General features: G+C 49.7%; 1 protein-coding gene across 4 annotated transcripts in view; it reads right to left on the bottom strand.

Annotated features, from left to right (window-relative positions):
* Positions 1–23,832, bottom strand: part of CARM1 (coactivator associated arginine methyltransferase 1) — a 48,649-nt gene that overhangs the window by 2,070 nt on the left and 22,747 nt on the right. For 3 of the 4 annotated variants that reach the window (XM_036315040.1, XM_036315037.1, XM_036315036.1), the window contains exons 2-12: positions 14,399–14,524; positions 12,665–12,771; positions 11,608–11,712; positions 8,844–8,954; positions 7,512–7,689; positions 5,363–5,453; positions 5,108–5,189; positions 1,109–1,194; positions 825–914; positions 220–357; positions 45–134 (exon numbers count right to left, since the gene is read on the bottom strand). In XM_036315040.1, the coding sequence (XP_036170933.1) occupies positions 45–134; positions 220–357; positions 825–914; positions 1,109–1,194; positions 5,108–5,189; positions 5,363–5,453; positions 7,512–7,689; positions 8,844–8,954; positions 11,608–11,712; positions 12,665–12,771; positions 14,399–14,524 (1,204 nt within the window). The remainder of the gene's footprint in view (positions 1–44; positions 135–219; positions 358–824; positions 915–1,108; positions 1,195–5,107; positions 5,190–5,362; positions 5,454–7,511; positions 7,690–8,843; positions 8,955–11,607; positions 11,713–12,664; positions 12,772–14,398; positions 14,525–23,832) is intronic. The other variant, XM_036315038.1, reaches the window with a different exon arrangement.

Here is a 23,832-nt window from a genome sequence, read left to right as displayed (position 1 = left end):
GGAGAAGCCCCCTCCCCCTGATGGAGGCCGAGGGCCCATCTCACCTGAAGAAGGGGTTTTTCAGATCCAGGAGGTTACTGGATTTGGAGCCCGTCTGGTCTACCTGGGCCACAATACTGATGTCATAGCTCTGTCTGTAGAGAGGGCAGGGGTTGAAGGCCATGAGCTGGCTGGGTGGATGAACCCCTTCCTCCCCCAGCCCAGGGTGGCAGCTTGCACCTTTTGTTGGCAATAAGCAGACATGTCCCTGAGAGCGTGTCCCCAGCCTTGGCAAACAGTGGTGACTGGAACAGGCACCGGACCTGGTACCAGTGGGTCAGGGGCTCCGTCGGGGCCGTGGACAACCACACAGTCATTCTGCCAAGAAGGGACAGGCATGAACTTGGCCCAGCAGTCAGCATGCTCACACCCAGGTGACCCTCCCTGTGCACCAGGAGCTCTCCCCAGGTGTCTGCCCTCTGATAGGTCTTCGGGAGCCCTGGAGCTGAGACAGGATGACCACCCAGGTAGTCCCAGTCATGTGCCCACACACACATACAAGGAGACCACAGTCACGGGGTGCTCTTTCACCCTGACATACATGCCAAAGACTGACCAGGTCCTGTGAAGGACAGTCACTCAAAACAGGTGGACACTCTCCCTTTTCACAACAGTCTCTGGCCCAGGGCAAGCTCTCACTGTCTTTTGGGAGGGACAGGAGAACCTGGAGGGTTGTCCTGCCCTCCCAGCCCCCAGTCAGCATCCAAACCAGCCAGGCCTGGGGTTCACAACTGTAGAGAGGTCCCAGGGGCTGGGGACAGCATGCTCTGCTCCGTTGAACTCACATGGAGCCAATGAATGCGACGTCAAACCAGAAAGCCAGACCGTGAACCAGCCCGGAATGCAGCATGTGAAATTTGAATGGGATTTCTATCCTGGAAAGCAAAGGGCAGTGATTACTGGGGAAGCTGAACGGAGGGTGGTAGGAGAGAAGAGGGGTGGTCAGGTGCAGAGTCCCAGACCTTGGCCCACTTGCCTGCCCTACCTTGGCCCACTTGCCTGCCCTGGGGCAGTAGAATGCCTGCAAGAGCCAGCAGTGGCCCAGGACGAGGGGCGTGAGGGCTGGTACCTGTGCAAATCCCCTTCTTTGGCTTCTAAGAAGTTCACCGTGTACTTGACAGACTTGGCCATCAGGATCCGGATGTCAAATGTGTCCTGGGAAAGACCACAAGGGTGACCTGGCTTCGAGCTCAGGGGCCAGCAAGGCAAGGGAGAGCCCTGCTCTTCTCCCTGAGTCTGGCCATGGCCTCCAGGCCATTCCGGTCAAACCAGTTAGCCCTTGTCAGACATGCTGGAGGAGGATGAACTTTTACCACACCATGGAGGACGATTAGATGACAGCTCTCAAAATAACAAGTGTTCATATGCATTAAAGATTCCACTCCCAGGAGTTCAACCTACAGATAGATGTGCACACATACAAATTCACACATCTAGTTACAGACTGTCTATAGTAGTGACACACGGAAAACATCTAATTAAATTGGTGGCCCATCCATAAAAGGCTGTATGTGAAAAAAAAAACAAAGAGGCTCTTTATGAACATACGGGGAAAGATCTCTGAGATAAGCAAGTCAGAGGACTGTGTGCTGATGTCCAATCACAGCTACAATGCAGATTTTCTATCAGACTTACATTCTTGCCAAGAATTATATGAGCCGAATAAAATACAAAGGAAAAAAACCCAGTTGCTTGAAAGCACCAGAAAGCAATAGCAGCAGCCAAGGCTTTGAGGGCCAAGATCCTAGAAAGAAGGGAGGTGTTTTTTCCTGTGCCTTTCCCCCTCGATATGGGACCTTTCAGCGGCTTCCCTGGGTTGGGAAAGCGAAAGGGGGGCTCGGGGTTACCAAGGCAGTTGGGACACAAGGAGCCAAGATGCTAAAGCAGTGGTTCTCAACCTCGGCTGTGCATTAGAATCACCTGGGAATCTTTTTAAAATCCTGATTTCTGGGCCTCATCCTCCAGAAAGTCTGTTTGTTATGGGTGAGGCCACAACATTAGTAACGAAGAAACAGAATTTCCGGAGGATGAGGCCCAGAAATCAGGATTTTAAAAAGATTCCCAAGTGATTCTAATGTGCAGCTGAGGTTGAGAATCACTGTGCTAAAGGAAATGTGGAAATACAAGGTGCATGTGCTGCATGTGATTTCACTTCGTGGCATTTGCCAATTCCTGAGCTGTGTGTAGGGTGGGGTTAGAGGACAAGAGACCAAGCAGAAGGCACTAAAAAGCTAAGGAAAGGTTCAGCACTGTATTAGTGCTAGGAGGTTAGAACCAGGGCCCACTTAAACCACTGCAGGCTACACCCTAAAGCAGCAGCAGTTCTCAAAGTGTGGTTCCTTCCAAAGCACCCAAGGTCAAAACTATTTTCACAACAAGACTCAGATGTTTTCTGCCCAAATTCATTTAACTCACCGTGATATCACAACAGAGGAATCCAAATTTAAAATGCCAGTATCCTCACTGAAAAGTTTTGGACAACAGTTTTTGTTCTTAAAAATGCTATTTATGTTAATAGACAATGGTTTCACTACTGTTGTTTTTTTTTTAAATGAGTTAATAAATATTTTTATATTTCTTGGGCTTAGGTTTTGTTTTTCTGTGTGTGTGTGTGTGTGTGTGTGTGTGTGTGTGTGTGTTTTAATGTTTATTTATTGATTTCAGAGAGGAAAGGAGAGGGACAGAAAGATAGAAACATTGATGAGAATCACTGATTGGCCACCTCCTGCATGCCTCCCACTAGAGATCAAGACCACAACCTGAGCATGTGCCCTGATCAGGAATCAAGCGAGACCTCCTAGTTCAGCAGTCGCCAAACTTTCGGACCTCACGGACCACCACTGGTTGGCGACCGCTGTCCTAGTTCATAGGTAGACACTCAACCACTGAACCACACTGGCCAGGCTTAGTTTTTAATATCAATAGACACAGACAGTATATCAATAGATATAACACACATTAACAAAAGTTCTTTGGAGTTCTCCATTTTTAAGAATGTAAAGGGAACCTAAGATTAAAATGTTTGAGATTTAATGCCCAGGAAATATACCAACAGAGACTGAAAAGTAGCCATGAAGTATCTCACTCAAATGCATGACAGGACCAAGTGATCTTGTCTGAAAAAACAAGTCCTTGAAAGAAAAAACATCATCCAGACTCTCTACAATTTTGCATTTTGGCATTTGATAACCAGGAACCAAGAGACAGGACCAAAGGATGAGAACCAAATACCAAGAGAATAAACAACAAAAACACACCACTTATCCAAATACTAAAAGTGATCAAAGACTTATAATTAATATGTTCAAGAAGGAAGGTGAAAATATGGAGAATTTCACAGAGAAATGAAATTCTCTCTTCTCCCTCTTCCTCTCTAAAATCAATAATAAAAAAAAAAGATAAAAAATAAGAATTTAAAAATCAGATTAGACATAACAAAGAATTGGAACTGGAAAATAAATCAGTAGAAAATATGAAAATGAAGCAACTGGCCAAACCGGTTTGGCTCAGTGGATAGAGCCCCGGCTTGCGGACTGAAGGGTCCCAGGTTCGATTCCGGTCAAGGGCATGTACCTCGGTTGCGGGCACATCCCCAGTGGGGGGTGTGCAGGAGGCGGCTGGTCGATGTTTCTCTCTCATCCATGTTTCTAACTCTCTATCCCTCTCCCTTCCTCTCTGTAAAAAAATCAATAAAATATATTAAAAAAAAAAAAAATGAAGCAACTGAGGAATAAAATACGGAAATATAGAAAAGAATATAAGAACCACTTGAGACTTGGTGAAAGGTGTAATGTCCATGCAACCAGAACCCCGGGAGAAAGAAAATGGTGCGGAGGAAGTATTTAAAGAGATACTGCTCAAGAGTCTCTCAAAACTAGTGAAAGACATCAAGAAGGAAAATTATAATGTATTAAAAGAAGGCAAGCAAAGAGTTAAAAAGAAATAACAGGAGAAATAGAAAAATAGTAAAATGAAAGACTTATATCCATAAAAAGCAGCAATTACATTTGATGCAAATGGGCTATTCACTTAAGACAGAAAACATTAACCTTGTTAAAAAACAAAAACCCAAATACATGCTACTTACATGAGACAAACCTCAAGTGATAAGGAAACAAAAAGGTTGAAAGTAGGATGGAGAAACATATATTGTACAAAGATTAACCAATATAAAACCAAAGTAGCTAAACTGCCATCAGAAATAAAAAGGCATATGGCAAGAAATACCACTGGCAGTAGAGACACTTTTTATAATAAAAGGACTGATCCAACGGGAATATATAATAATCCTAAACCTGTACGCACAAAATAACGTAGTATCCGAAAATATAAAGCAGAAAGTATCAGAACTAAATGGATAATTATATCTTCAATCAGTAATAACAGAGATAGTGATTTCACCAACATGATTAACAAATGGGACCTGAAAGTAACATACCTCTGTATTCAACAAGTACACATAGAACATAAGCCAAAAGAAACTTCATAATGGGCATAAAGCAACTCTCAATTTCAAAGGACTAAAATCATACAGTGCATGTTCTCTGACCACAGAGAAAGACAGAATGGTATGTTGAATATGCTATATATAATTTGAGAAAAAAGGTATATATACACATTTGTATATGTACATTTAGGTATAAAACTTCTCAAAAGATATACATGATATATTGTTTGCCTATTGGAAGGAGAACTGTGTCTGGGGACAGGAGCAGGGAGGGTTTTCACTTTTATACTTTCTTGATTTGTGTACCCTGGGTCTATATAATCACTTCAATAATTAAAATCAGTCAAATAAAATCAGTTCACCAAGGATCAATTCATCTAATAACAGTTCACGTGTACTGCATGCTTACTGTGTGCTAAGTGCTCTATATGCATTGCCACTTTATTCCCAACACAACTGTGAGAGAACTCTGTTCAGGGGCAGAAGGGAGAGCTCAGAGAGAAAGTGGTGTCCCTAGGGCTGCAGCTTGCACAAGGCCTGACAGGACCCGCCCCCTCCAGCCCCCCAGAGAAGTGCCATGCCCAGTGCTAACTGTGATAGCACCTTGGGTGCCCCACTCACCACTACAGGCTGCCGGAAATACTCATCCACAGCGGCACCTCGGAGGGCTGACAGGTCCACTCCATGGAAAGATGGCTGGTACCTGCAGAAAGCCCCAACCCCCACAGTAAGGTCACCAGCAGCAGAGAGGCAGGTGGGTAGCCTGTCTGCTCCCAGCTGGCCCTCGTCCAGCCCAAGTCTTTCAGGTCCTACTGAGAATAAGGAAAAAAAGAGGCAGGGCCATCCCTGAGAAGGCAGGACACGCAGGGCACTCACCAGAAGTTGGCCTTAGTGAACTGCTCCATGTAGAGCTGTTCATCCGTGAAGGGCGCGAGGTGGACATCACCAATGGTAGGGAACATGTTTCCTGGGAGGCACGGAGGGTGCTGGCGTCATGGTGGGACATTCTGCAGGGCCTGGCAGAGCCTCCAAAGGGCCCCAGGACCTCCAACCCTGGGCCTTCCCAGCCTCTCATTCATTCATCCATTCATTCATGCATTGGTATAATACAGAGATACTGGGCACCTGCTGTGCCAGAGGCCAATGAGCACCTGACATGCACCATCCCTCCAAACCTAGAAAGCCAGCCAGGGAGAAAGGAGAGCCTGTCCTATGTCCCATTACTAGGGCTGGGAGACAGGAAGGAACCCGCCAGAGCCTTAGGGTAAGCCCTGCTCCATAAGCCATGCAGTGTTGCTTAGGTGCTGTCATCATGGACATGCAGCCAGGGAAAGCAAAGAAAAGTTCTCTGGACAAAGAAGGCTAAACCCCAGGCTATGGCGTAGGGATCTCAGCAGAGGCCAGAGGCTGGGTGGAGGGTCAGCTGAATCCCCACAGCTGAGACTGTCCAGGCTGCTGGCAGACATGGTGGGCCTTTTAGCCACCCTGGTCTGGCACATGACTTGAAATGGGAGGGGCCACAGGGTCCTCCATCTGTGTGACTCAAGGAACAAATGAGTCAGGGCCAGTGGCTGCCTCAGTGAGTCTAGGGCTGAGTCACCTGGCCTCCAGGTGTGGGCCTCCCTCCCTTTTCCTATTGGGGGTGGGGGGAAGTCAAGGCACTAGCAGGATTCAGGCTGGGGTGGGGGAGGGGAGATGGTCTACTTTGGCTAAGAGACCACTCGCTGGGCTGCCTGCCCAGGAGTCTGCTAGTCACTTGGAGCATCATGGGAAAGTGCCCCAGTCCTAAAGACACCTAAATGTGTACAGCTGGGAAGAAGGTTCTTTCCAATCCCCCAAAGAGCTTCCTGAGATCGAATGAAGACACACTCATGTAGGCAGGGCAGCGGGGCATCACTGGCTCCAGGCCGCACTCTGGGAAGGCTGTGTGAGCAGTGGGGCAGAATTTCAGCTGCCCACCAGAGCCTGACTCCTGTCTGTCCTTATGTCCCATAAGGAGGAGTCCACTCTGCTGGGCCGGCCCCCCCAGCAGGCTTGGCTACCGAAAGGCAGAATGGGAGGAGAGTGGGTCCAGACAACACCCTAGCGAAGCCTGGCTTCCCACTCACAGCTGGGAAACAGGACACCGTTGTCAGAAATGGTAGTCACCTCCCGCCTCCAGAAGCGTAGCCCAAGGCAGGTCCCTGCAGTCTGGATCCAGGAAGGTCAGAGGACCAAATAGGTGCTTCTCCACAGACCAACCCCCCTGCCCACCCTGGGGCCACCAGTCTGCTGGCTTCCCACACCTGTCCTGGCCAGGTCCTCCTGTGCCACATGCACATACGCATACACACAATCCCTGCTTGTACAGAAATACTCAAAGTCACACAACCTGAACCAGGAAATGGACACATCATCAGATGTTTAGGGCCAAGCACAGATCCCCCCTCCAGAGCTGGGCACAAATGCACAAGGATACAGATGGGTAGGTGTAAACAGTGACTCAATGACCTAGGAGCATGGACGAGAGGCACAGTGCCACAAGCAAGAGGCCACTGATGGGCATGCTAGACAGCTAGCTGCCCCTGCAACACACTGACCCTTGCCCCATCTCCCTGGCTGAAGGCAAGGTTACCAGGTGAGGAATGAAGACGATAGGTCAACTCCTCTGTGCTGACCACAGAACACCTTCCATATCTGTCACATTCCCAGCAGACACTATCCCCAAGACACCAGGGCATGAGATGGCAGGCACCCCGGAGGCTCTCAGGGGACCTGAGAGGAGCCCTTAAGTACCCTGTCCAGGCGGGCTGGGCAAGTGGCTGTGTGGCCTTGTCTGGGACAAGATGGGCATAGGGAACAGGGAAGGGGGGAAGGAGGAAGGGAAGCATGAAAGCCCAGATGCCCTTAGCACCGCAGGCCATCAAACAGGCCAGCAGAGAGCTGAACCACAACAGTGCCCACTGAGTAGCAGCCAGGGGCGCCCCAAAGGGGCCCCGGTGGGTGCGCCCCTGGTGCCAGGCCCCGTGCCAGCAGGGACACTCACCACCAGGCCTCAGGTACTTCTTGGCGTGGAGGTAGCTCTCGAGCATGCGCTCATTGAAGAGCATGTAGCCCATGGGCTCCGAGACAATGATATCCACCTGCTCAGGGAGCGAGACCTCTTCTACCTTCCCGGGGATGACCACGATGCGGTCGGTGAGGTTGTTACTCTTCACCAAGACCTGTGGGTGGGTGGGCCAGAGGGGTCACAGGGGTCCCTGTACCCACTCATCCACCACGCATCCTCAGGGGAGGGAAGGCTTCTGTCCCCACGGCCACCCAATTCCCTCTGCCTCCTTCATCGGCACCCTAACCAGAGCCATGATTAGTCACAGCCTCAGTCCTTCCTCAGGGCCTTACCGGATCCCTCATGTCACCATCAATCCTGAGAGGGCACTGCTAATGGGAGTTAAGATGGGAACGATAGGCTTTGCTATAGCCACCAAAGCTAAACTTGGATATACTCTCCACCCCAGCACTTCCACTGCTAGAAATGTGTCCTATGAACATAATTGCACACAGAAGAGGTGACACATGTATGAGGAGGCATTCAATATAGCATATGTTTGTGCTGCAATGATGGAAAAACAGCCTAAGTGATGATAATAATCTGTGTCTAACACAGTGGTCCGTCTGGGTAAAGGGATGCTCTGTGGCCATTAGAAGGAGTAAGGAAGCTCTTCATATGATGACACAGTAGCAAACAAACTGTTAAGGGAATAGAGCAGGTGCTACCAGCTGTATAAGACCTCGGCAGGCGAAGAAGGGTACACATTGCTGATGGAGCCACCCAATAGCTCTGCAGAACTTGCATATGTGTCCCTCTCCCCCTGATGAGGAGGCTGGGAGCAAGGAATGGGGAAGGGAGCAATGTCAATGTTTACCCTTTTGTGGCTTTTAGGTTTTGAACCTTGTGAATGAAGGTTTCAGTGCAAAAAAAGTAACAAAGAAAATGACAGCTTAAACTAATGAAATGAAACCCTGTTGTTACCCACATTTCACAGATGTGGGAAGTGGGGTTCAGAGAGGCAGGCACTGGCCAGGTCTGAGATCTCACCTGGCCTGTGTGACTGCATAGTCCCCTGAAGCACAAGGCCACCAAGCCTCTGAAGACCCCAAATCACCCCTGAACCCAGTAGGTGACTACCAGTTAAGGAGGGGACACCACCTCAGCTCAGGTTTTGGGGATAAAAGACCAAAGAGAAGTGATGTCCCACAATCCCCTAAAGCCAGGGGGTCAGGTCTCCTGGGGGCTCCCAGCAGGGCCAGCTTCCCAGGTTAAAGAGGGCATATAGCTGAAGGACGAGGACTGCAGGGGTTCCAGTGGACCACTGACCTCGGCGTGCTGAGCCATCGTGCTGGCCTCCACCGCGTAGATCTTCCTGGCTCCAGCTTGGGCGGCAAAAAATGACAGGATTCCAGAGCCACAGCCAACATCAAGAACAATCTGAGGAAGGATGGAGCAATGAGAACGAGATACCGTGAAGTGATCACATCGCCAGGCTCTGGCTCCCTGCAGACTCATGCAGCTGAGAGCCCTGCAGCCTGCCTCCCCTTGGCATGGGCCAACTGACCATAGGTTGGTTTCTGAGCCACCTAGAGCACATGGGAGCCCTCAGGTCTGGATCTGAAGATGGTAGAACAGGATTTCTGAAGACAGCTAGGGTGTTAAAACCATCACGTGCTCTCACACCTGATTCAAGAAGAACTGATTGGGTTGTGAACTATCTGTGTAGCATGGTGGATACCTGGCTGTCACAAGTGAGCCTGCAGTTTCTTGGAATGAGTGCTCAGTAGATAAAGGACACCTCTGAGCCCTGCAGCATGACCATTGAGGTCCACACAGAGGGCAGGAGCTGGACAGCCCCTAGTCCCAGGCCCTACAGGACATTCCTGAGGACTAGGAGAAGTCCCCAGGGAAAGTTTACTTGGCCCCAGCCCCATGGGCCCTATGGCCTCTGAATCAGCTAGGCTGAGTACTGTGGTCCTCCCCAGAAAATGGTGCAACAACTGAGAAAGAGGTGTCCTTCTGGGAATTCTACAGCCCTCGCAGAGGGGGAAGGAGTCCAAGAGGTGTTGGTGGCAGTGTGTTCTGGTTGTGTACCAACCCTAGCCAGGAGAATCAGCCAGTGGCTGGGCTGGCCTGGGGCAGGTGAGCTGCCTGAGCCCCGAGGCCAGCTGGGCACCCGCTCAAGGGCTGCTGGTTCCCATGCCTTGATCTTTTGGAAGAGTACAGGCTAGCGGGTGGTAGATCATCCCTCATTCCAGATTTGTCTGACTGCTTCCATGTCAGCAGAATCAGGATAAAAGTTCCTGATGATGGCAAGTATGTGATTTCTAAAGCAGAGCTGTTCTGGGTACAGCGGCAGGCACAGAGTGAGCGCCCAGAGGGGCGCTGTGATAGTTGGGTGGGAGGGCCTCGGGTGCCTCTCAGAGCTCTGGATGAACCAGGAAATGGACTGGCATCCTAGGAGAGCTGGAATGGACTTTGCTGAAGGAGAATGCACTTCCTGGGCCTTAAGCACTGCTCCAGCAGCCAGGAGGAAGCTGGGGACCCCAGGAGGACTCTGACAGGCATGCTGCTGTGTCCAGGACATATTCCTGGGATAAAGGGTCAGGCCCTGAGGCTGAGGGGGCTTTAGTGTCCTGAGGGGACTCTTTGCAATGCTGGGGGTGGGGTGGTGGTGGCATGACCAAGACAATGGAAGAGGCAGATCTACATTGATCATGTTGAGAGCCCACAAAGATAAGTCGAGAAAAACATAAGCTCTCATTTGGGTCAAAATGGAGGAGAAGGGAATAAACTTTCACTTCTGAACATAGCTACTCTGTACTGTTCTTTCTTGTTTTGATCATGAGCATAGAGCACATCCTCAACGTCATTTCATTCAATGTTGTTCATTCTAACGTTGATAAGGTGGCACAGAAACCTAAATCTTGCTGGTAACAATTAGCCTAGGGTACACTGGTTTCCTTGTATGTCATTTCATTTAAAATCACAGAACCTATTGATGACAAAATGTGAGGACTCACTGTATACTAGATCTTAAAAGAAACTAGGGCCCTAGCTGGGGTTGCTCAGCATCGCCCTGCGGACCGAAGCATTACAGGTTCCATTCCTGGTCAATCCACTGAGTCAGGTATGTGTTGCAGTCAGACATGGAAGCAGTCAGACAAATCTGGATCTCCAGCCCTGGTCAGGGTGCTTGAGGGAGGCAACCAATTGAGGTATCTCTCTCACCTCGATCTCTCTCTTCCTTTCTTTCTCCCTCTTCTCTCTCTCTCTCTCTCTCTCTCTCTCTCTTCCCTGCCTTCCCTACCTACCTCCCTCCCTTCCACTCTCTCTAAAGAAAAAAAAAAAACAATGGAAAAATCCTCGAGGTGAGGATTAATGAAAAAATAAAAATTAGAAAATATTGCATAATTTATTTTTTATTTTTATTTCTTTTTAACATACATTTTTATTGATTTCAGAGAGGAAGGGAGGAGAGAGATAGAAACTTCAATGATGAGAGAGAATCATCAATCAGCTGCCTCCTGCACGCCCCCCACTGGGGATCACAACCCCGGCATGTGCCCTTGGCCGGAATGGAACCCAGGACCCTTCAGTCTGCAGGTCGATGCTCTATCCACCGTGCCAAATTGGCTAGGGTATACTGCATAATTTAAAAAAAAAAAATTGGGAACCAGATAGTCACATTACATCCACATGACTTGATAATATGTCCCAAGACATACCATTATGTGGGGGAAAAGAATTTTACAGGAAAAGTATGAAATAAAACACAATCTTATTTGTGTGTGTGTGTGTGTGTGTGTGTGTGTGTAAAAGATTAAGTAACTCTAAAATATATATGCTGGGGCAATGATTGTTTTAGAAGGAAATGACAGAAGTCTTTCATGTCTATATTATACATGCTGGGTTCTTTGAGTTTTTACAAAAAGTAGATTTTGCTTTTGTAATCCGAAAAAATTTAAGATAAATCCGCAAGCAAAAAAAAAAAAAAAGCGAGAGAGGTAACTGCCACAGTGAGACAGGCACTGAGCCTGAGAGAAGGGGTGTGAGAAAGAAGAGGAGAGTCAGAGCAGGTCCTGCTTACCTTGTCCTTGAAGTCCGTGTGGTTCTGCAGTATCGCACGCTGGTAGGTGCCTGTCCGCACATAGTCCTGCATCATGTTCTGCTGCTGGGACAGGTAGCCATAAAACTGGAACAGAGACACGCCAATGGCACAGGGCACGCGACGGCACAAATGGCCGAGTCCCTGGCTGGTCCAAGACAGAAGAAGGGCCACCTTGGGCACAAACCTCCAGCAGGAGGCTGTACCCTCTCTGCTGGCCCCAACCCTTCTTGCAGCTGCTGGCTACTTCAGGAGAAGGGAGCGAGAGCCAGAGGCAGCCCCGAGCACAGACATCTCCACGTCACGTGGCCAAAGGACACAGCTGGATGCCATCTGGACCTGGGATCCACCAGCAGAACTCAAGATTTACCACAGGCAGAGTTCTGGAATTGGGGCCAACTGACCCATCTTAGGGAACTCAAAGAAGCAGAGTAGATCAAACAGAACCCTAGGACTCAGAGCGCAGGGCGGGTGAGGTGCTGCGGGGTCTCTCGGTAAGATAACAGGCGATCGGGAGGCAGCGTGGCACCTGGGCGGGGCACAGGCTTTGGCATCAGGCAGGCCTGGCTTCCCATCTTGGCTCTGTTGCATAATAGCTGTGTGACTTGGAGCAAGTCACTTAACCTCTCTGAGCCTCAGTTTTCTCATCTGCAAAATGGGGACAATAATAGTACTTACCTCCTAGAGTTGTTGGGAGGGCACAAGCACTTCCATACGTGTGAAAGCGCTTGGACCAGTGCCTGGCATACCCTACATGGTTGGTACATTCTATCTGTGCTTTCATTATTCAAAACATCTGTGGACCTAAACTTCATCTGCTCTTGAGTCCTTCCAACAACAACCCTCTTAGACAAGCCCTGGCATCTCCATTTCATAGATGAGGAAACTGAGGCCCAGCAAGTGGAGGAAACCTGCCCAAGGTTACACAGCTAGTAAGGGGCAGAGCCAGGACGTGAACCCAAGTGGGCCTGCCCTGTGCTGCGCAGCCTCCCGGGGGCCATCAGGTGACGGTGGTCTGCCTGGGACCACATGTACCCACCTGGAAATACTGCACGGCAGAGGACTCTTCCGTCCGCTCACTGAACACCGACCGTTCCAGGGTATGGCCCCGACAGGATTTCAGGATGTTGTAGAAGGAACAGAAATCTGGAAGGGGGAAGCTAGGTCACGCATGGCAGTGTTGGCGATGTGAAGGTTCATATGAGCCAGTGACCCTCCGTCTAGCTGCACACCCTGACTTTCCTGCACTGAGCATGTGTAACTTGGTGATTTCTTTTTGTAAAAGGCAATGCTGAAACTTAAGGAAAAGAAGGGTAGCCAAGTCCGCCACTTGGTGGCTGACAAAGGCAACTGCCTCGTACTCTGGGGCGAGTGTGCTCCACATGACTGGTAGCAGTGGGTCCAGCACTGGCTCATCAAAGGACAGTGTGGCTGGAGCCTTTGCAGGGCACAAGCCTGCCAAGCTGGGCAACAGATTTCTGGGATTCACCCGGCAAGGCCACCCAGCAGTGCACAGAGTCTGTGAATGGCAGTGGACACAGGAACACCACCTCAATATCCCACAATAGGGGACTGATGGACCTTAGTGGACATAGCAGCATGTCAGAGAACCAATCACCATGGGTCTACATGACTGGATGTTATACAGCCTTCAAAATTAACTAAGTTTATTAACATAGAATGATGACCACTAACTTGTAACAAGTAAAAAAAGGTAGAACAAAATCAGAGAGAGAAAGTAGAAGGAAAAATGCCAGCAACTGGGGGGTGGGGATGCGGAGTGTGTAGTGCACAAGGGTGATTAGCCTGAGGCTGGTCTGGACCATGGGAAGTCCGCTCCCTGGGGCAGAGCCAAGGGAGGGGCTCCTGAGAGCTAGTGGTGGCCGTGGGCAGGTGGCCTCCAACTTGGGCTCTCCTGCACAGCCTCTGCTGCCCACCAGACCCACTGATTTCTGCTCTGCAGTGACCAAGCCCTATTGCTAGACCTTCAAGCAGTCTCCCACCCTAGGCATCCTACCACCTCCACTGCTGCCCACCCCCTACCTCAAGCCCTCAGTAACCTCATGTGTCTGCTTGTGTCCTCTCAGACAGGTCTGCTTAGAACAGTGGTTCTCAACCTTCCTAATGCCGCGACCCTTTAATACAGTTCCTTATGTTGTGGTGACCCCCAACCATAAAATTATTTTCATTGCTACTTCATAACTGTAATTTTGCTACTGTTATGAATCGTAATGTCAATATCTGATATGCAGGATGTATTTAGGCGACCCCTGTGAAAGGGTTGTTGGACCCCCAAAGGGGTCGCGACCCACAGGTTGAGAACCGCTGGCTTAGAACCTTCCAATGACCTCTCTGAACTCAGAACAGAGCCTCTGCTTGCCTCAGGACTTCGTCTCACCCTCCTCCTTTGCTGTTGGGAGTGCCAGGCCCCAGACCCCACCCGACAGGCTCCTCCTAGAGGCCTGGGGTGCAGCTTGGCCAGGTGGTTAGAATAGGCCTCTTAGAAGAGAGGACATATGAGCCAAGCCCAGAAGGACCTAAAGGAGCCTGTGAGGAAGAATCTGGTGCAGAGCATTCTAGAAACCAAGATGTGCTGACTGAGGACAGAACGCTACATAGAAATATGATTTTGAACAAAAGTGGATCCTTTGCTGGGACAGATGGATAGGCCATAATTTAACTAGGCTCCTGGCTCCCACCAGCCACGGCCCAGCGCCGAAGACCTCCTGGCTCTGGGTGTTCTGTGTGCCACCGGGACAGAAGGGTCACGTACCATTGGGTGTAGCGAACTGGATGAGGACGCTGTTGCAGCCCAGGGTGATGATGAAAGACTGCTTGCCCACGCGGCTGCACTCCGTCTCACGGGACACCGAGCACTTGAATACACATATATCTTCATCTATGAGGAGAAGCGGGTGTGAGCCAGCAGGCCCCAGGGCCAGTGAGCAAGGCTCCCTGTCAATTACCTTAGAGTCTTATCCTCACCACCCTTTGGCTTCCCTTGTTTCCAATTCTTCCAGGGTGTCACAAATCCCTCCCTGAAAGTGCTGCCATGTGCCCAGCCTATGCTGAGGACAAGGTGATGGCGGATCAGGTAGTGGGGACGCAGGGACACAGCCTGTCCAGAGAGAGAGGACTGCTGTTCACAGGGCAACTAAGGGCTGAGATGGGGGATGCCAGGAGCTATAGGAGCAGATATTTCAAGTAAATTCCTTCATAGAGCACATTCATCCAGTGGGCACTTAGGTAGAAAGATAGCGACAAAAGGGCAACTTTGGCAGGGTCAGAGAGTCCCAAGATCCTGGTGGGTGCCTATGCCCAGCTGAGGGAGTCGGCATTCATTTGTGCCATACAACGGGGGTGAGGGATGTTGGCCTTCAGAGTTTAAGTGGGGCCGGGATGGAGATAAAGTATTCTTTTTTAAAAATATATATATTTTATTAATTTTTTACAGAGAGGAAGGGAGAGGGATACAGAGCCAGAAACATCGATTCAGCTGCCTCCCGCATGCCCCCTACTGGGGATGTGCCTGCAACCCAGGTACATGCCCTTGACCGGAATTGAACCTGGGACCCTTCAGTCCCCAGGCCGACGCTCTATCCGCTAAGCCAAACCAGTTAGGGTGAGATAAAGTATTCTTGGTAGCACCTCTGCTTCCTTCAGCTGAACTCTCTTCTCCTTATGCAGCATAGTGATTATGAGCGTGGCCACTGGAGCGGGACAGCCTGGGTTCATGTCCCACCTATGATGCTTAGGTCACTTAGCCTCTCTAAGCCTTGGTTTGCTCATTTGTCAAATGGGGCTAATGGTGGGACAGGCAGAGGATCCAGTGCACAACAGGAAGCACTGCATCCACATGCCCAACCTTATTACCATTACTAGTCATTCATTCAACAGGCACACGCAACAAGTGTGTCCACTTCAGCTCACAGGTGAAACTTAGCATCACAGGAACAACACAAATCCATATAACACTGTGGTCCTGATATAATACAGCAGGACGGGCAAGGCATCTGTCATGCATTCTTAGCAAAAATTTTACCCTCGTCCCATTACAAGGGGACAATAAACAGTGCCAGATCACAAGGCAGTCTGCAAAAAAGCCTGCTTGCTCTCAAAATGACCAATGTCAGGAAATACCAAAATTGTTGGGAACCATTCCAGAAGGGAGACTAAAGAGATGTGATCATCAGATGCCAAGTATGACCCTTGACTGGAACTAAGGAAAAAATTTTCAGGAGCTATAAAGGATAACTGGGGAAACATAAGTGTGAACTATAGATGTGATTATTTTAAAATATATTTTATTGATTTTTTACAGAGAGGAAGGGAGAGGGATAGAGAGCTAGAAACATCGACAAGAGAGAAAACATCGATCAGCTGCCTCCTGCACACCCCCTACTGGGGATGTGCCCGCAACCAAGGTACGTGCCCTTGACCGGAATCGAACCTGGGACCCTTCAGTCCATAGGCCGACGCTCTATCCACTGAGCCAAACTGGTCAGGGCTAGATGTGATTATTTTAAATGATATGGATGTGATGATAGCAATGTGGTTCTGTAGAATGCCCTTATTCTTAAAAGACAAACATGGGCCCTAGCCAGTTTGGCTCAGTGGATAGAGCATCAGCCTGTGGACTGGAGGATCCCGGGCTTGATTCTGGTCAAGGGCACATGCCCAGATTTCAGACTCAATCCCCAATAGGAGGCCTGCAGGAGGTAGCCGATCAATAATTCTCTCTCATCATTGATATTTCTATCCCTCTCTCCCTCTCCCTTCCTTTCCAAAATCAATAAAACTATATATTTAAAAAAGAGAGAGAAAAACATGGGAGAACTTCAAGTGAATTCTTATGCTGTCTACAATTTGCTTGGGAGTTGCTCATCAAATCAACAACAAAATATCTGTACAGAGAAGCACAAGTAAAATGTGGCAAAATGTTCCCCATCACCCAGAATCACCAGAACAGTCTTGAAAAAGAATAAAGTTGGAAGAATCACATGTCCTGATTTCAAAACTTACTATAAAGGTACAGTAATCAAAACAGAATAGCCCTGGCAAAAGGACAGACATATAAATCAATGGAATAGAATTAGAGCCCAGAAATGAACCCTATTGTTCACAGTCAATTGACATTCAGTGGGGAGAAAGTAGTCTCGTCAATGAATGGTGCTGGGATAACTGGATCTCCACATGCAAAAGAATGAAGTTGAAGCCCTACCTCATACCATCCATAAAACCTAACTCAAGTGGATTAATGACCTAAATATAAGAGTGAAAACTATAAAATTTCTAAAAGAAAACACTGGAGTAAATCTTCATTATTTGGTAAAAGATTTTGAGAGGTAGCACCAAAAACAAGAGCATCAAAAGAAAAACTACATAAATTGGACTTTGTCAAAATGGAAAGCTTTTTGTTGTTGTTAATCCTCACTCGAGGATATTTTTCCCACTGATTTTTGGGGGAGTGGAGGGAGGGAAGAAGCAGGAGAGAGAGAGAGAGAGAGCGAGAGCGAGAGCGAGAGCGAGAGCGAGAGAGAGAGAGAGAGAGAGAGAGAGAAACAGAGAGAGATGCTCTAACCAATGAGTACACCGGTCAGGGCTATAAAGAACTCTTAACAACAAAAAGATAACCCAATTAAAAAATGTGCAAAGGGCCAGGCCAGAGTGGCTCAGTTGGTTGCGTTTGATCCTGTACACCAAAAATTGCCAGTTCGATTCCCGGTCAGAGCACATGCCTGGATTGCCAGTTTAGTATATATGGAAGGCAACCAATTGATTTTTCTCTCTCACATCGATGTTTCTGTCTCCCTCTCTCTAAGCATGGCCTCAGTTGAGGATTTTAAAAAAAAATGAAGTGTACAAAGGACTTGAAGAGACAGGTTTCTCCAAAGACATACAAATGGCCAACAAGCCAATGAAACATTTGTCATCAGGAAATGCAAATCAAAACCACTATGAGCCCTGGCTGGTGTGGCCCAATTGGTTGAAGCATCCTCCTGTACAACAAAAGGTTTCGGGTTCGATTCCTGGTCAGGGCACATACCCAGGTTGTGGGTGGATCCCTGGTCAGTGTGCATATGGGAGGCAGCCAATTGATGTTTCTTACATCACAGTTTTTCTTTTCTTTTTTCTTTTCTTTTCTTTTCTTTTCTTTTCTTTTCTTTTCTTTCCTTTTCCTTCCTTTCTCTCTCTCTCTCTCTCTCTCTCTCTCTCTCTCTCTCTCTCTCTCTCTCTCTCCCCCCCCCCTCTTTCCCTTCTTCTCTCTAAAATCAATAAAAAGCAGTTCCAGCCAGTTTGGCTCAGTGAATAGAGCGTCGGCCTGTGGACCAAAGGGTCCCGGGTTTGATCCCAGTCAAGGGCATGCACCTTGGTTGCAAGTTCCCCAGGCCCTGGCCCTAGTCAGAGGCAACCAATCAATGTTTCTATCACATCAATGTTTCTCTCTGTCTTTCCCTCTCTCTTCCACTCTCCCTAAAATCTAATGGAAAAACATCCTCGAGTGAGGCTTAACAACAAAAAATAATAATAATAATAAATAAATAATATTTTAAAAATATATATTTATTGACTTCAGAGAGGAAAGGAGAGGGAGAGATGGATAGAAACATCAATGATGAGAGAATCACTGATCAACTGCCTCCTGCATGGCCCCTACTGGGGATCGAACAACCTGGGCATGTGCCTTTAGCCACAATCGACCTGAGACTCTTCAGTCTGCAGGCCTATGCTCTATCCACTGAACCAAACCAGCCAGGACAACAACAAAAATTTTTTAAGAACACCATGAGACACCATTTCACATCCACTAGGATGGCTGTAATGTAAAAAAACAAAAACAAAACAGAGGGGGGTGAAAATAAGTATTGGCAAGAATTTGGAGAAATTGGAACCCTAATACCCTGCTTGGTAGCAACAGAAAATGGTGGAAAACAGTTCAGTGATTCCTCAAAAAGTTAAAAACAGAGTTACCATTTGACTCAGCAACCCCACTCCTAGTTATAGACCCAAAAGAACTGAAAGAGGGTATTCAAATACTTGTATGCAAACCCTCAAAGTAGTACTACTCTAAGTAGCCAAAAAGAAGAAACAACTCAAATGTTCATCAACTTCGGAATGGATAAACAAAATGTGGTCCAGCCATACAACAAAGTATCATTCAGTCATAAAAAGGAATGAAGCTTCGACACATCTACAAGATGGATGAACCTCAGAAATATTATGCCAGACACAAAAGAAGTCAGACACAAAAGGTCACATATATATATATGATTCCATTTATATGAAGCATCCAGAATTGAAAAATCCAGAGACAAAAAGCAAATCGGTGGTTGCCAAGGGCTGGGGAGGAGGGAGGATGGGTGAATGAGTACTTAAGATTTTCTTTGGGTTGATGAAAATATTTTGGTACTAGATAGAGGTGATGGTTACAAGATAGTGGGAATGGACTAAATGCCACTAGACTATACACTTTAAAATGATTTAAGTTATGTGAATTTTATCTCAACAGAAAAAGAATCTTCCCAGGGGAATAGGTATAAAGGGCCTACGGGTGTTCACTGGGCCCCCTGCTCTCCTCTTGTGTAGTCTGAGCACTGGGCCAGGGTCAGGGCCAGGCCCAGGAGGAGGGCTCCCCAAGCCATAGGGCAGGTTCTGCCCAACTGCCTCACACCTCAGGAGCCAGGTCCCACCCTCCTGGTGGGGGTAGGGCATGGCCAGCCTCCTAACCAGGGGCGGGAGGGAAAAGCATATTGGCAGGGCACTGCTGCAGGCTTACAGCCATGCCCCACCCACAGGGAACTCACGACAAGGTACTCCTAAGTCCAGCTATAAGCAGGTCCCAAGAAGGAACCCCAAACCTTGGCATGGTGCCCTTGCCCACGCCCTTCCTGGGCAGTAGATAAGCCAATCCGCTGGCTGTGCCAGAGCAACCCAGTGAGGGCCTCTGTTTGCAAAGCAGCCTGGCAACCTGACCAGTTGCCCTAGGCGTCCCCTGTAACCCAGAGCAGAGCAGGCAACCACAAGGACCTGTGGCTGAGTAAAGCTTGGCTAAACCAAGAGGCTGGGCTTGGGCCAGGGAAGCTGGGGCTGCGGGCAACCTGACCTCAGTGGCACCCAAAGCTTGGGAAGCCAGCCTTTTATGAGAGTCACAGCTATGCCACCTCACAGGCTAGTCCCTGGTACATAGGTGCTCAGTAAATATCTGACAAAAAAAAAAAAGCATAAGCTGGCCCGTGTTCCTACGTGCTTTCAAAAGTTTCAGCAGGCTCTCGGGCTGGCAGTCGAGGCCTGTACCCCTCATTCATCAGCCTCTCCATCCCCCAGCTCTGGGTCTTTGTACATGCTATTCCCCGCTCCCCCTCTCTCCTATCCCTTCTCCACCTACTTTCTCACTTTGCTCACCAGCCATTGCGCAATAGAGAAACCATCCCTATCCCAGAGGAGGTGGGGTTAGCCAGGTGGCAGTTATGAGGATCCCCAGGTGAGGGGTGCTGAGGTCAGGGGAACAGGGCCATGGTGGGTACCTAGAGGTGGCCCTTGACCCAGCCTGGGAAAGAGATTAAGAACAAATTCTACAATAAGAGGAAAAGCACATGGAAGAGAGAGAGAGAAGGGGGGTGTGACACTGTGATTTTTAAAAAATGTTTTTATTGATTTTTAGAGAGGGAGAGAGAGATAGAAACATCAATGATGAGAATCATTGACTGGCTGCCTCCTGCAGGCCCCGTACTGGGGATCGAGCCCTGAAATCAGCCCAGGAACTGATCTGTTGGTTCCTGGGTCAATGTTCAATGACTAAGCCACAATGGCTGGGCCTGGGATTTTATGATAAACTAGAGGCCAGGTGCACGAAAATTCATGCACACGGGGGATGGGGGTGTCCCCACCTCAGCCCAGCCTGCGCCTTCTTATAGTCCAGGACCCTTTGGGGGATGTCCACCTGCTGGATGTCCCTGGGGGAGTGGGCCTAAGCCGTTAGTCAGACATCCTTAGCACTGTCTTGGAGGCGGGAAAAGCTCCCGCCACCGCCGCTGCGCTGGCCAGCCATGAGCTGGCTTCTGGCTGAGCGGCGCTCCCCCTGTGGAAGCGCACTGACCACCAGGGGATTGAGTGACCAGTCAGCCCACCATTAGGGTCAATTTTCATATTACCCTTTTATTATATAGGACCAGAAGCCTGGTGCATGAATTCATGCACCAGGGGGGTCCCTCAGCCTGGCCTGTGGGATTGGGCCGAAACCAGTTCTCCAATATCCCCCAAGGGGTCCTGGATTGCAAGATGGCACAGGCCAGGCTGAGGAACCCCACCGGTGCACAATTAAAGCCAGGGACGGACACAGGTCAGCCAGCCGGGGAGGGACCGTAGGAGGGCTACAAGGGACGTCCGGCCCGGTCTTGCTCAGTCCCGATCAGCTGGACCACAGCAGCCGGCCAACCTACCGGTCAGAGTGTCTGACCGCTGGTGGTCAGTGCACGTCACAGCAATTGGTCAACCAGTAGACTGTCTGCCCCCTGGTCAGTGCATGTCATAGCGAGCAGTTGAGCAACCTTAGCATATCATTAGCATATTATACTTTGATTGAACGAACAACCAGACACTTAGCATATTAGGCTTATATTATACTAGAGGCCCGGTGCACAAAAATTTGTGCACTCAGGGGAGAAGGGGGGGTCCCTCAGCCCGGCCTGTGCCCTCTCGCAGTCTGGGACCACTCGGGAGATAATGACCTGCTGGCTTAGGCCTGCTCCTGGGTGGCAGAGGGCAGGCGCAATCCCTAGGTGCAGCCCCTGGTTGGGCTCAGAGCAGGGCCAATTGGGGAGTTGGGGCGCCGCCCCCTGTCATGCACAGAGCAGGGCGGATTGGGAGGTTGCAATGCCACCCTCAGTCACACTCAGGGTAGGGCCGATTGGGGGGTTGGGGCACCGCCCCGTCACACTCAAGGCAGGGTCGATGGGGAGGTTGCGGTGCTACCCCCTGTCACGCACAGAGCAGTGCCAATCAGGGGGTTGGGGCGCTGCCCCCTGTCACGCACAGAACAGGGCCCATCAGGGGGCTTGGGGCTCCGTACCCTGTCACGCACAGAGCAGGGTCGATCAGGGGGTTGGGGAGCTCCCCCCTGTCACGCACAGAGCAGGGCCCATTAGGGGGTTGAGGAGCTCCTCCCTGTCACTCAGAGAGTAGGGCCAATAGGGGAGTTGGGGTGAGGCCCCGTCACACACAGAGCAGGGCAGATCAGGGGGTTGGGGCGCCGCCCTCTATCACCCACAGAGCAGGGCCGATCAGGGGGTGGGGGCGCCGCCACTGTCACACTCAGGGCAGGGCCGATGGGGAGGTTATGGCTCTACCCCATCACACACAGAGCAGGGCCCGTTGGGGGGGGGGGGGGTTGGGGCGCCGCCCTCTATCACCCACAGAGCAGGGCCGATCAGGGGGTTGGGGCGCCGCCACTCTCACACTCAGGGCAGGGCCGATGGGGAGGTTATGGCTCCACCCCGTCACATACAGAGTAGGGCCCGTGGGGTGGGGGGGTTATGGCCCCGCCCCCTGTCACACACAGAGCAGCAGGGCGATCAGGGGGTTTGGGCGCTGCCCCCTGTCACGCTGATCCCGGTGCCGGGAGGCCTTGCGGCTCCACTGATCCCGGTGCTGGGAGGCATATTACCCTTTTACTATATAGAATAGAGGCCTGGTGCATGGGTGGGGGCTGGCTGGTTTGCCCTGAAGGGTGTCCTGGATCAGGGTGGGGGTCCCCACTGGGGTGCCTGGCCAGCCTAGGTGAGGGGATGATGGCTGTTTGTAGCTGGTCACACACCCTTCAGGGTGGGGGTCCCCACTGGGGTGCCTGGCCAGTCTGGGTGAGGGGCTGAGGGCTGTTTTCAGGCTGGGACTGAAGCTCCCAACCGCTCCTTTTTTCTTTTTTTTTTTTTATTCTGGGCCAGCTTTAGCTCTGAGGCTTGGCTCCAGCTCTGAGGCCTCAGCTGCTGAAAGTAGGTATCTGGTTTGTTTAAATTCTATAATCAAAACTCTGTATCAACTCCAGCTCTGAGATTGCGGCTCGCTGAAAGCAGGTTTCTGGAGTTTTGTTTAACTTCTATATTTGTTACAATGTTCAAACTGCAGGCTCAGAGGCCAGCAAGGAAGGCGGGGAACGTTGGAGTCCTCCGTCACTGAAGCAAGCAAGCCTCATGTTCAGTTTAAGCTGCCTGGCTGTCAGCCGCCATCTTGGCTGGCAGTTAATTTGCATATCGCCCTGATTAGCCAATGGGAAGGGTAGCGGTCATACGCCAATTACCATGTTTCTCTTTTATTAGATAGGACTAGTGCCCCAGTGCACGGATTCATGAACACTGAAAGGAAATTAATTAGAAGGTGGCTGGCGGGACAGGACTGGGCAAGATGGGCAGACACACCCTAGAGCCAACCTCCCACAGTCCCTCCTCTGCCGGCTACCCCTAGGGCAGCACTGCAGTTCGAAGGGCATCTGCGGAGTGAGCGGGGTTCCTCCAGCAGGTGGGACCCCCTCGGCCAGGCCTGAGGGTATTGGGCCAAAACTAGCTCTCCAACATCCCCCGAGGGGTCCCAGATTACAAGAGGGCAGTTCTTGGGTGATGCGTTCCAGAATTGGGCTCCTTCCTCTCTGGTTCCAGGGTTGGTCATCCAAGAACCCCTGCTGCCAAGTTACCGCAGCTCGGCAGCTCCTGCATTGAGTGTCTGCCCCCCTGGTGGTAACTGCACGTCATAGCTACTGGTTGTACAGTTGGACGGTTGCTTAGCCTTTTACTAGATGCACCAGTTAATAATGTGGATATTTTTCAATAGATGAAGTTACACATATGTTGATATATATGTGATTTGATATGTAAACTATTTTGTTGTATTGACAGCAAGCTTCAAAACTTCGTATGTCAAAAGTTGTTGTTTTTTTTGGAAAAGTTAGGTTGTTTATTTGAGATTTTTCTTGTTTTTCTTTTTTTTAAAAATATATTTTATTGATTTTTCACAGAGAGGAAGGGAGAGGGATAGAGAGCTAGAAACATCAATGAGAGAGGAACATCGATCAGCTGCCTCCTGCACACCTCCTACCGGGGATATGCCTGCAACCAAGGTACATGCCCTTGGCCGGAATCGAACCTGGGACCTTTCAGTCCACAGGCCGATGCTCTATCCATTGAGCCTAACCGGTCAGGGCCATATGTCAAATTTTCT

This window comes from Myotis myotis, unplaced genomic scaffold, assembly GCF_014108235.1.
Source record: "Myotis myotis isolate mMyoMyo1 unplaced genomic scaffold, mMyoMyo1.p scaffold_m19_p_6, whole genome shotgun sequence".
Lineage (NCBI taxonomy): Eukaryota > Metazoa > Chordata > Mammalia > Chiroptera > Vespertilionidae > Myotis > Myotis myotis.
Note: the sequence above shows the minus strand (reverse complement) of the source record. Positions and strands in the feature narration are given on the sequence as shown.